This window comes from Bos indicus x Bos taurus, chromosome 12, assembly GCF_003369695.1.
Source record: "Bos indicus x Bos taurus breed Angus x Brahman F1 hybrid chromosome 12, Bos_hybrid_MaternalHap_v2.0, whole genome shotgun sequence".
In the NCBI taxonomy this organism is placed as follows: Eukaryota; Metazoa; Chordata; class Mammalia; order Artiodactyla; family Bovidae; genus Bos; species Bos indicus x Bos taurus.
In genome coordinates, this window is record NC_040087.1 from 15,486,684 (window position 1) to 15,499,215 (window position 12,532).

At 48.2% G+C, this 12,532-nt stretch overlaps 1 protein-coding gene across 1 annotated transcript in view; it reads right to left on the reverse strand.

The window, feature by feature from the left end:
* Positions 1 to 12,532, reverse strand: part of ERICH6B (glutamate rich 6B) — a 53,542-nt gene that overhangs the window by 25,286 nt on the left and 15,724 nt on the right. The window contains exons 7-9 of the mRNA XM_027557055.1: positions 10,684 to 10,758; positions 10,004 to 10,042; positions 6,385 to 6,476 (exon numbers count right to left, since the gene is read on the reverse strand). Of these exons, the coding sequence (XP_027412856.1) occupies positions 6,385 to 6,476; positions 10,004 to 10,042; positions 10,684 to 10,758 (206 nt within the window). The remainder of the gene's footprint in view (positions 1 to 6,384; positions 6,477 to 10,003; positions 10,043 to 10,683; positions 10,759 to 12,532) is intronic.

A 12,532-nucleotide genomic window follows, 5' to 3' on the forward strand; every position in this document is an offset into this window, starting at 1 on the left:
GACCTAGAAGAGTTAAAGAATAAACATACAGAGACAAACCACACAATTACTGAAATTAAAAATACTTTGGAAGGAATCAGTAACAGAATATCTGAAGCAGAAGAACGACTCAGTGAGCTGGAAGATAAAGTGGTGGAAATAACTTCTGAAGAGCAGAATAAAGAAAAAAGAATGAAAAGAACTGAGGATAGTCTCAGAGACCTCTGGGACAATATCAAATGCACCAACATTCAAATTATAGGGGTCCCAGAAGAAGAAGGGAAAAAGAAAGGGTATGAGAAAATTTTTGAAGAGATTATAGTTGAAAATTTCCCCAACAGGAAAAGGAAATAGTCAAGTCCAAGAGGCACAAAGAGTCCCATACAGGATAAACCCAAGGAGAAACATGCCAAGACACATACTAAGTGAACTAACAAAGACTAAACACAAAGAAAGAATATTAAAAGCAGCAAGGGAAAAGCAACAAGTAACATACAAGGGAAACCCCATATGCTATCTTTCAGCAGAAACTGCAGGCCAGAAGGGAAAGGCAGGATATATTTAAAGTACTGAAAGGGAAACATCTACCACCAAGATTATTGTACCCAGCAAGGATCTCATTCAGAATTGATGGAGAAATAAAAAGCATTTCAGACAAGCTTAAGAGAATTCAGTATCACTAAACCAGCTTTACAACAATTGTTAAAGGGACTTATATAGTCAAGAAATACAACAGAAGGAAAAAGATCTACAAAATCAGTTCAGTCGCTCAGTCATGTCCGACTCTTTGCGACCCCATGAACTACAGCATGCCAGGCCTCCCTGTCCATCACCAACTCCCAGAGTTTTCCCAAACCCATGTCCATTGAGTCAGTGATGCCATCCAACCATCTCATCCTCTGTCATCCCCTTCACATCCTGCCCTCAATCTTTCCCAGCATCAGAGTCTTTTCAAATGAGTCAGCTCTTCACATCAGGTGGCCAAAGTACTGGAGTTTCAGCTTCAATATCAGTTCTTCCAGTGAACACCCAGGACTGATCTCCTTTAGAATGGACTGGTTGGATCTTCTTGCAGTCCAAGGGACTCTCAAGAGTCTTCTCCAACACCACAGTTCAAAAGCATCAATTCTTCGTCTTTCAGCTTTCTTCACTGTCCAACTCTCACATCCATACATGACTACTGGAAAAACCATAGCCTTGACTAGACGGACCTTTGTTGGCAAAGTAATGTCTCTGTTTTTCAATATGCTGTCTGGGTTGGTCATAACTTTCCTTCCAAGGAGTAAGCGTCTTTTAATTTCATGGTTGCAATCACCATCTGCAGTGATTCTGGAGCCCCCCCAAATTAACCCCAAACAATTAAGAAAATGGCAATAGGAACATATAGATCAATAATTACTTTAAATGTAAATGGATTAAATGCTCCAACCAGAAGACACAGACTGGCTGCTGCTGCTGCTAAGTCGCTTCAGTCGTGTCCGACTCTGTGCAACCCCATAGACGGCAGCCCACCAGGCTCCCCCCTCCCTGGGATTCTCCATGCAAGAACACTGGAGTGGGTTGCCATTTCCTTCTCCAATGCATGAAAGTGAAAAGTGAAAGTGAAGTCGCTCAGTCGTGTCCGACTCTTTGAAACTCCATGGACTGCACCCTACCAGGCTCCTCTGCCCATGGGATTTTCCAGGTAAGAATACTGGAGTGGGTTGCCATTGCCTTCTCCGATAGACTGGCTGAATGGATACAAAAACAAGACCCATATATATGCTGTCTACAAGAAACCCACTTCAGACCTAAAGACACATATAGACTGAAAGTGAGAGGATGGAAAAATATATTCCATGCAAATGGGAAGCAGAAGAAAGCTGGAGTAGCAACCCTTAGATCAAACAAAATATACCTTAAAATAAAGAAGATTACAAGAGATAAGGAAGGGCACTACATAATTATCAGGAGATCAATCCAAGAGGAAACCTGCAAAGGGACCGCAGAATGAAATAGCCCGAAATCTGATTCCCTAATGTGCCAGATGAGATTTCAACATGCTATTGGAAAAAGACAGTGGGAACAGTAGGGTGACTAGCAAGGTTTGTTCTGAAGATTGTCTCCATAATGGTCACACCCTCTTCTCATTCCTTAGTTCCCTTAAGAATATTTTTTTAATAGTAGCATACCAAGAAATCTTTTGAGAGCATAAAATTACCTCCTTCTTCCAAATGTAAAGAAGGCTCTAGAACCTAAAATTGCATCCATGGCTTGAGAGCATAAGGCTTTTTTAGTTCCTGGAACGACCAAGCTCTCAGTGGTTGGTTATTTATCGTATCATAAATAACCATGAAGGATACGAGTCTTCAGGAAACCAGGGTAGCGCATTCTTGTAGTGCATTATTCTGTCTTTAAAGATTCTTCCAAAGTAATGACACTGCAAGCTACCTTTTCATTTTGTAGATTTGTTCATTCTATCTCAAGTCTGTGAGGTTAACCAGGACTGACCCCTAGGTTGGTCTTCACAAGAGTTTCTTTTTTCAGCTCCGTTTTGGTAGAAGGTGAAGTGTGACTTGGTGTCCAGAAGAACTGCAGGTTGTCACATCGGCCTGCTCACTACAGGTTGAGGTTGTTATGGAGGTTGTTCTGCATCTGATAATGTACAGTCTGCCATTCACTTATAAGCCTCCTAAAGTAAGTAGTGGGGGCAGGGGGGCGGCTTCCCTGGTGGCTCAGTGGTAAAGAATCCACCTGCCAATGCAGGAGACGTGGGTTCAACCCCTGGGTTAGGAAGTTCCCCTGGAGAAGGAAGTGGCAACCCACTCCAACATTCTTGCCTGGAAAATTCCATGGACAGAGGACTGTGGTGGTTTACAGTTCATGGGGTTGCAAAAGAGGCAGACATGACTTAGCAACTAAACAACTACACCGAAAGGAAGAGGGCGACCCACATATCCAAAGTCGCAGTGACCTGGGGCAGATACAAGAATGGAGCTTGCGGTTGGCTGGTTTTTCCAGGTTGGGGAAAAGCTGGGGTGTCTCATGACTGACTTGCTTGATTCTCAGCTGCATCTCTTCTCATTGCTGGTGTTCAATTAATTAAACACAGAGGCCATCAGACTGAGGATGCTCTGAGGCCATGGTGCCCCAAGTTAGCAAACAAAAACCTAAGCCTGTAAATGCCTCAAGCCTAAAAGATCAAAATCCAAGGACAACCACTCACAAGCAGCTTTAAGCTTTAAGCCAGTCAGTCAATAATTTCCTTGCTCTGCTTCTGCCTTTTCTGTCTCTCCTCAGCTCCTGTTGGCCGAGGGTTCTTAGCCACTTCCGGTCTGGTACTGCCTGATTCTAATCATGAAAGTGAAAGTGAACTCGCTCAGTCGTGTCCGACTCTTTGCGACCCCATGGACTGTAGCCTACCAGGCTCCTCTGTCCATGGGATTTTCCAGGCAATAGTACTGGAGGGGATTGCCATTTCCTTCTCCAGGGGATCTTCCCGACCCAGGGATTGAACTTGGGTCTCCTGCATTGTAGACAGACTCTTTACCGTCTGAGCCACATACAGGCTCAAATAAACTCTTCAGATTTTTAATAGGCCTCAGTTTATCTTTTCACACTGGAATGTATCAGTGCTTCAGGGCGGATTGAGGTGAAGGCTTGTGGTCCCAAAATTTCTGCCTCTAAATTCTTTATTGTGGACCATTCCTCCCTTGAGTTGGAGCAATGACCCAATTGCCCAGGCCGGTCTTTCACGAGTCCTTTTTTTTTTTTTAATTTTATTTTTGGCTGTGCTGGGTCTTTGTTGCTGCCTGAGGGCTTTCTCTAGTTTCTGCGAGCAGGGGCTACTCCCTAGTTGCTGCGTGCAGGCTTCTCAGTGTGGTGGCTTTTCTTGTGGAGTGTGGGCTCAGTCGTTGCAGCTTGGTAGTTGTGGCACTTGGGCTGGGTTGGCCCGAAGCATGTGAGATCTGTCAGATGCCACTGTCAGAATAACCACGGTCTAGGTTGATGGTGGCCTCCAAGTCAAAGGACCTCAGCGACATCTCTCCCGTGGGAACCTCAGTGGCTTCTGGTGCTCCCCCTCCCAAAGGCCTCGGAAGTCCATACAGACAAGTCTTTCAGCTGCAGGTATCCTGTGGCATTGACTCCATTCCTTCTGTTCTGCTCTGGCCCTGTTTGGGCACATCTGCCGCCCATGGGATGTGGAGAAATGGTGCTTTTCAGGGTATACTGTAGCTGGGTCACAAGTGCTGCCCTGTCATTCACCTAAGTGTCTGATCTTTGGAGGCCAGGTGGTATAGACAGCAGGGGGTCGTGCCCCCCTCTCTGTGCCATACTTTGTCACCTGAGGCAAGTCCCTGAGATGGCAAGGCAAGGTGTTTGTGACTGGGGCTCATGTACACAGGCCGCGTGTCACCCAGAAGCCTCCCAGCATCCTCTCTCATCCAGAACCTCACACGGCTCCATGGCGGGTGTCCCCTTGGATTACAGCTGCAGCCCCACCAGACACACAGAACCTCAGTTGACAGCTGCACTGAAGGTTTTTGAAAATTTTGTTTCTAGTTAAAACAATTCCTTTCGATTTCAATTCTTGCTAAAAAAATCTCTCTAAAATGCCTGAGTTTACTTTCCTGTCTTATTATATTCAGTGCCGTGAATCTAGGTTCACGTAATCCCTTCTCCACTGTCTGACATGGTAGTTCAGTATTTGAAAAACCAGTAGGTTTTTTTCTTATTAAAATGGGATTCTCTGGTGGCTCCGATGGTAAAGGATCTGCTGCAATGTAGGACACCTGGGTTCAGTCCCTGGGTGGGGAAGATCCCCTGGAGGAGGGCACGGCAGCCCACTCCAGTATTCTTGCCTGGAGAATCCCCATGGACAAGGAGCCTGGTGGGCTATAGTCCATGGGGTCGCAAAGAGTCGGGCATGGCTGAGCAAAAATACTTTTGCTTCTTATTAATATAAGTGTATAGAAGCATGTCTGGAAAGTAAGGAATTTAGGGTTAAATAAGAACTGAAATCAGAGAATTTTTTTCAATTTAAAGTAAGAGCAAAAACTAAATGCCTCGGTTATTCCTCGCTGTACCCCCCACCCCCCCACCCCCCCGCCCCTGCCTTTTTAAGATCAGGAAAATGTATCTGCTTAATTTTGAGTTTCAGAGACACAAGCTCTCACTTTTGTGATTGTAGTTAGTACCTACAATCCTGAGAAAATTTCTCAGCTATAGTGGAAAGGATATATAACTTGAGTAAACAGGTGTTGGAAGCCTTGGAGGTAAGTTGACACAGGAAATTATAGCCACCAAGCTGCAGTAGCAGGTAAAACATTTGTGCAGTAAAGACAGTACAAAACTTTCTGTAGATGTAAGACTATTCAAGTTTTTGGAACTTCCCATGGTGTCTCTAGTTATTGGATACAGCTGGGAAAGGACCGCCATTAAACTTCCAGGGCTGGTTCTGTGCTGCTTTGAAAAGTGTGGGGGCAGGACTCAGATCTGTGGGCTATGTTCCGTTGCTGTTTGTTGTGGGGTTTGCACTGAGGACGCTGTTGTCTGAAGTTTCCGTCTTCTGGGCTGCTCCATGCCTGGTCCTTCAGTTGGAGATGGTAGGCTTTTTGGGGGGCTTTGGTCTGTGCTTGTTGGGGTTTCTGATTGTGGTCTTTTCAGGAGGATATGAAGCAAACAGAAAACTCAGAAACTCACCTCCATGTTGTTCCTTGGATCTCACGGTCCCTTCTTTTCTGTCTTCTTTTCTCTGTCTTTTAAAAGCTCCTTGTGTTTGTTTTATATATAATGTCTAGAATTTTAAGTGGTGTGTATATGTGTGTTAGTCACTCAGTCGTGTCTGACTCTTTGCAATCTCATAGACTGTAGCCCACCAGGCTCCTTTGTCCATGGAATTCTCCAGGCAAGAACACTGGAGCAGGTTGCCATTCTCTTCTCCAGGGGATCTTCCCCACCCAGGGATCAAACCCAGATCTCCTGAATCGTGGGCAGATTCTTTACCGTCTGAGCCACCATTGCTTAGCAGGAAAATTACATCTAGTCCATGTTTCCAGGGTCTAACTTCATTTTTACACAAGGTTTCTACAAAGAGCGGTTTGCCCTGATCTATTAATAAGTATCTGGGTAGCTTGTGTGTTTTGTTTTTAACTTTGCTGCCTTCAAAAGCAATCTTGAGGGGGGTTTTATTCATGTTACTGAATGCAGGGCCTTGTGGTGTCATCCTTGGCTTTCTTTTGACCCTCTTTGGATTAACACATGTCATTTACACTTCAGCCTGTTTTAAGAGAAGCTCTCTTGGGCTGTGATAACAGCGGAGCAACGCTGTGACTCCCGGGGCTCAAGACGCAGTGTCCAGCTGGCCCCCGGGCCACCCTACCCCAACGTTCAGAGCCAGTGTTCCCAGTTTTAAACCCAACTTACTTCATCTTCGAAGACCTCATCACCTTCCAGTGTGCTAATGGGGTCTTTTAATACACGATCCCAAAAGTTCTCTTTGTAATCAAACTCCGTGGCTTTCAATGGTGGAAGGCACGGCCAAAGGAGAGGCATTTGGAAAAGGAGCCAAAACGACAAACAAACAAAAACAAAAAGAGAAACAGATTTACGGCATTTACACTTGACCTTTTAACTACAAATGCATAGGTCATCAATAAGACTTTAAATTCATCAAACCACTTAAAATTTGACTTGGAGACATTCGTAAAACAGGAATGAAAGGGTATCTCAGTGGCAGATTTAGGAAAGTGTGTGTTTCTGGTGGTCAGGGAAGGTGCATCTGACAAGGTGACATTTGAGTGAGTCCTACACGAAGCAAGGGAGTGAGCAGGCAGATGGCTGGGGAAGACCATCCCTGGGAGGGGGCAGAGGAGGTGCAAAGGCCCTGAGGTGGGAGGGAGTGGGAGCATGTTGAGGCATCTGACAAACTGCAGGAGGCGCAGGATGTGTGGAGGGCAGTGAGAGTGAGGTGAGCTGGGAGGGCCAAAGCCAGCTCACGGAGGACCTAGTAGGCCCTGGCGAGGAATTTAGATCTTATTCCCAGAGAGATTTATTCGGAGTGTGATTTTCTCTTGGAAATCCTGAGAAATATTCCCATCTCCTGTCAGTTTTGTCAATTTTTGTCAATATTCCCATCTCCAGAATTGTAGATGGTTCGTAATTGCTAATTAAAGCATAAAAGAGAATCCCCAAGCCAGTGAGCTAAAAAAAAAAAATAAAAAAGTGTCTGGGAGATAGCAGATGCCTTTGTTCTCAAGGTCAACCACAGCCTGGTGACGGTGGGCCAGGAGAGGGGCTGGAGACCTCCAGTGTGGACGGGGTGCAAATTGAATGGAGGAACGGATAATTACAACTTGGGCCTGGATTCCCTGCTCCAGGAAAGGTGTGGATCCTGAGGCGGAGCTGGGGGGACAGGGCTCGTACACGATGATTGGATCCCCGGGGAAGTTATGGTGGCCTCTGTCTTGGCTCCAGGATGACACCAGCCCCTGCTTGCTGGGCCATCCAGAAAGCCCTGAACATCTACCGGGAGTGGCGCTGGGTTGACTGAGTCTGTCTGATGTATGTCCCTGTTGGGTCTCTGGGGGTGGAGGGGGCATTCTTTGTGATTTCCATACACGATATCTCTGCATTGCCTCTGGACTTTGGTTCAGTAATGGAAACGCTGACTCCTCTGGGCCCCTGGAGGGATGGTGAGCTCCACCCAGCTGGATCTGCCTGTCCTGACATCAGGCCAGGGGCCTCTCTGCCTGCAGACCTCCCACCCCAGCCTTGGCTTGTTCCTGGTGGAAACCTGCCTCATTGCAGGGGCCCCTGTGTGGCCAGAGTACCCCTTCACCCCCACGCTGGTAGTTCTTTCCCGCCAAGTCCTTCCAAGCACACACCCTCTCCACTGAGGGGCTCACAACTGGCAAAGGCAGGGGGGCCTTCCAGCTACATTCCAGAACACTGCGTCCCCAGACTGTCCACCTGGGCTGTGGCCTGGAGAAGTTTCTTCTTGTTGAGAAAACCTGACGAGAACCCACGGGGATTCAGGCAAGCCCTCAGGAGAAGTAGTGGAGGAGCTGATAGAACGCAAGTCTGGGGAGGCCGGGTGCAGAGCCCCCGAGCAAGGTTCTTTGAGGACGTGCCTGCCGGCCGGGGAGGAGAGGAGCCTGCCTCTGACCCTGCTAGCTCAGCAGCTCCCTGTGATTTGTCAGTGCTGTCTTTTAATAGGCTTTATTGAATAATAGACACTTAATTTGAGGGGGGGGAGAGAAAGAAGTAAGTGTTTGTCCAGGGAAGAAGGGGACTTGGCAGGCCGGAATTGGGAGCAGCCGTGTTCAGAGCCATTTGTTTCCTCGAAATCATTAACCTTATTAATGCCGTTTATGGGGTCGCACAGAGTCGGACATGACTGAAGTGACTTAGCAGCAGCATCAACCGTCCCCGCCTACATGTCAAGACAAGCCCAGTCAATCCTCAGTAACGCAGCCTTAACTGGGGCAGGAGGAGAAGGAAGAGCTTTAGTCCTAATTAACTTTCCCTTTGGGGATTTCTGTCAACCTCTACCTTTGTTCTAGCGGGATTATCTTCCCTCGAAGTCTCTCCTATGGGAGGACTGGGGAGGCGGGGGAGGTGTCAGGCCAGGTTCCCGAGTGGTGGCCCTGTTACCCAGGGCCTTCCCAGCGGGTCACTCAGCCCTTTGCACCCTGGGCCCCTCGTCCATGTAGCGGACTTCAGGGCGGCTCAGGGGACCAGCACCAACACGACGAAGCCGGGCACACAGCGCTCCCTGGAGTGGGACCTCTCTCCCGGACTGATTACCAACAAGTCTTAACTCCTCTCCTCCCAGTCAATAGCTTGCCTCTAACAGCTGTTTTTTTCCTGACAGAAGGATGCCTCCAGAATTTGGGGTGGATATTGGAGTCCTGTGTGTTTGCTGGGCAGGGCAGATCCCCACATTCTAAACCAGGGCACGGAGGAGAGAAGCAGTAGGCGACTGCCCCCGGGCCGGCTCGGAGAAGTGGGCACAGGGTGAAACTCGGGCCTGTTGTCTGCTCCTCCACCCTGCCTGTAGGAGCTGCTGCCGGGAGCTTGTGAGAAACGCGGACCCTCAGGCCCCTGGACTCAGGGTCTCCGTTTTAACACACGGCCTGGGTGAATGCCTCTGCACATGAAGGTCTGAGCAGCACTAGCCTACCCTGGCTCTCTCCTCTCTGGAAATGGAATAAGATCCAGAAGATTCTAGAGTGAGAAAGAGTTTGTTTGATAAGCCTCCTGTGCAGGTAACCCTGCTCCTCCCTGCCCCCATCCCAGCAATTCACCATCCCTCCGTTGTTTCTATTCAATAAAAGGATGTGTGCATGCTAAGTCACTTCAGTCGTGTCCCACTCTTTGCGATCGCATGGACTGTAGCCCGCCAGGCTCCTCTGTCCATGGGATTCTCCAGGTTGGAATACCGGAGTGGGTTGCCATGCCTGCCTCCAAACCATAGACTAGGTCTGGTTAATTGTAGGACTTTGGTGGAGCGATGTGTACAAGTTAGGATTCTGCCACCAAAACCCAACCTGCTCCCCTGTCCTTCTCCCTTAGAGGATTCAGCTGTCCCCTCCTTTAATAAAAACGGAATCAGGCTCTAAGGGTACCATTTGAGGGCTCTAATTCATTCCCTGCCAAAGTGCCATGGAATGAGTCTGTCTGGAAGGACCCATGCATCCCAGTTAAGCCCTGCTGCCCAGACTTCAGAGAAGCTAGTAATTGACTGGCTGGCCTCTCTTGAAATGTGGGTGTCCCTATACAGACCTTGGGTAAAGAGAGATGGACTTCTGGGCTGTTCCCAGGCCATTCTTTCTCACCTCCAAGACCCTCTTTCTATCTCCCCTTTTCAGTTAAGGGCAGGGAAGCACATCCAGGTTCGTGGACTGTGTGCCCAGCACTTCCCTCGATTTTCTCTAGGACTCAGCACTGGCCAGACCAGCAAGGCACCCACCCACCCGGGGGGCACCATTCCCAGACACTCTGCAGGGAGCAGGAATCTTTAGTTAGGTTCTGTGGGACTCACCATTTTCTGCCATTTGGGGTTCTTCACTGGGAACAAAGGCTGAAAACAAATAGGAAAAATGATTAATAGGAGGTGGAATGGTGAAGTCTTCACCCTTAAATGTCTGGAGAGACCAGGGTGGAGACTGCATATTCTAGGATAAGAGGCTCCCGTGACTTTCAGCAGTTGGAGCGGTAGCTTATGCTCAGCACACATCGAGTCCCCTCCACTGGTTCATGGTTCGTCTTTTCCACTAGAGTTTACGTTCTGAGAGGGTAGGATAGCTTTGTCCATACGAAGATGGACATACCACTGCCGAGTACACGGTAGGTACACAATAAATATAATTTCATACACAGAAGATGTCATGGAACAAATTGAGTATGGGTAATCCATTATCATCCTTTCTAACTCTAGTGGTAAATAGTATTCCCTCCCCTTTCAAAACTCAATTTTAACTCACGATTAAAAGCATTTTACCCTTTGGTGAACTTTCTTCCCTGAGCCTTGACATCAAGTTCTAGAAATAAGGCTTTGGCCCACTGACCTTAATGAAGGCTGCCCTAGTCTAAAATGATCACACGAGGACTCTCTTTGGCCTGCGGCGTGCTAATTCTGTGCTTCTCACCATCTCATAGATGGACCTGAAGCTTCCACGAGTCATTTAAAATCATCGTAAAATTATAAAGTTAAAATGATACCTTGTGACTCAGACTTGAAGGTGGCCAGCGTCATTGTTGATTCTTCCTCTCTTAGAGATCTTGATTTTGAAAGTACTGTTAAAAGACAGACGATGATGGCCATTGACAGTTTTAACCTTATTCTTTTCAGTGGGTTCGTATTGGACAGTTAGGGTCTGAGGTTCTTTCTTGGCACCCAAAGTTGATCCACAGAGGAGAAAACTTGGGTTGGAGGCCACTTCTGGGGTATACTGCATGCTTCCTCTGCCCAATTCCTCCTTTTAGCTTTGCTGACTTACTCTGGGGCTGCAGTAAACAGTGGCTGGGAAATGCAGGCCCTCTTCTTGTCTGGTCAGTTAGGGTCCCCAGGACAGAGGGGATGGCTGGGGAGACCTGAGGGATATTTCTCCTTCTATAGGAACCACAGAGCCAAGTGGCTTCCAGGCCGTGTAGGCTTATAATGGGGTGCATCTGTTGCTGTAGGAAGTGCGTGTCTCTGGTGTTCTGTGGTCAAGAGCTCCCAGAGAGGAGCAGAATGAGGGCCAATGGGGAGGCCCTGGGGCCTGGTTAGTACAGATGAGTTATGTCACGAGAGGCTACTGTAGTTTTTGAGAACTTTCTTAAAGTTCTTGGTTGAAAGTGAAAGTGTTAGTTGCTTGGTCATATCTGACCGCAACCCCATGAACTGTAGCCTGCTAGGTTCCTCTGTCCATGGGATTTCCCAGGCAAGACTACTGGAGCGGATTGCCATTCCCTTCTCCAGGGGATCTTCCTGACTCAGGGATCAAACTCTGGTCTCCCGCATTGCAGGCAGATTCATTACCATTTGAGCCAACGTTTTCTAGAATTTTGTGATCCCTGCTCTCTCTCACACACATACCCACACACCTACACACCACACACACACACACACACACCACACACAAACACCACACACACCATTCCATTCCTAATAGCAGGGAGGAGCAGGCCCATGATACGAAAGCCGAGGCAAGCTGCACCCACCTCTGCTTCCCTGCTCATGGGAGCATTAGGATTTGAGCCCTTTCTGTGGACATGGATCTTGTCTATGGAGGCAAAGCCTCCCTGACGAGGGCAGGATCCATGCTGCCAGCCTGTCAGCTAAGACTGAGCCCTCCATAGACAGAGAGCTCTCTGACTACTGAAAAGTGAAAGTGAAATCGTTCAGTTGTGTCCAACTCTCTGCGACCCCATGGACTGTAGCCCACCAGGCTCCTCCGTCCAGGGGATTCTCCAAGAGTGCTGGAGTGGGTTGCCATTTCCTTCTCCAGAGGATCTTTCCAACCCAGGGATCGAACCCGGGTCTCCCGCATTGTAGGCAGACGCTTTACCGTCTGAGCCGCCAGGGAAGTAGTTCTCTCACTACTAAGAACATGCATTCTACCGCGCATGGCTCCGGCTGTCGGGACCCATTTCGTTTTTCTTAACCAGTTTTCCTCAAGCTGCCTTGTTCTAGCCCTTCTGTGCAGGTGGGTAGGCCAGGTCTCGTTTTCTCGTTTTGTGTGGCAGCTCATCAGATATGCGAAGGCACTTATTCTGTCTCAGACTCACGTGTCTTCCAGACTTAACGGCCTCGTTTGCTTCAGCAGTTCTCTGTGGCGATGTTACCCCCAGGCCGGCCTCATACCAGCTTCTCCTCTGAGTCCCAGCCAGTCCACTTCTGGCCCCCATGGAGGGTGGAATGCTTCTAGTGAGCAGCGCCCTGGGCTGCTCTTGTGCAGGCTGGAGCAGGACTCATCTCCCTCTACATACCCTTGTAGTCGTTTCTGCTTATATCAACCTTCTGGCCGTCACATCAGTCATCCTGCTGACTTATGGAGCCTGTGGTTGAGTAAATCTAGAGCAGACA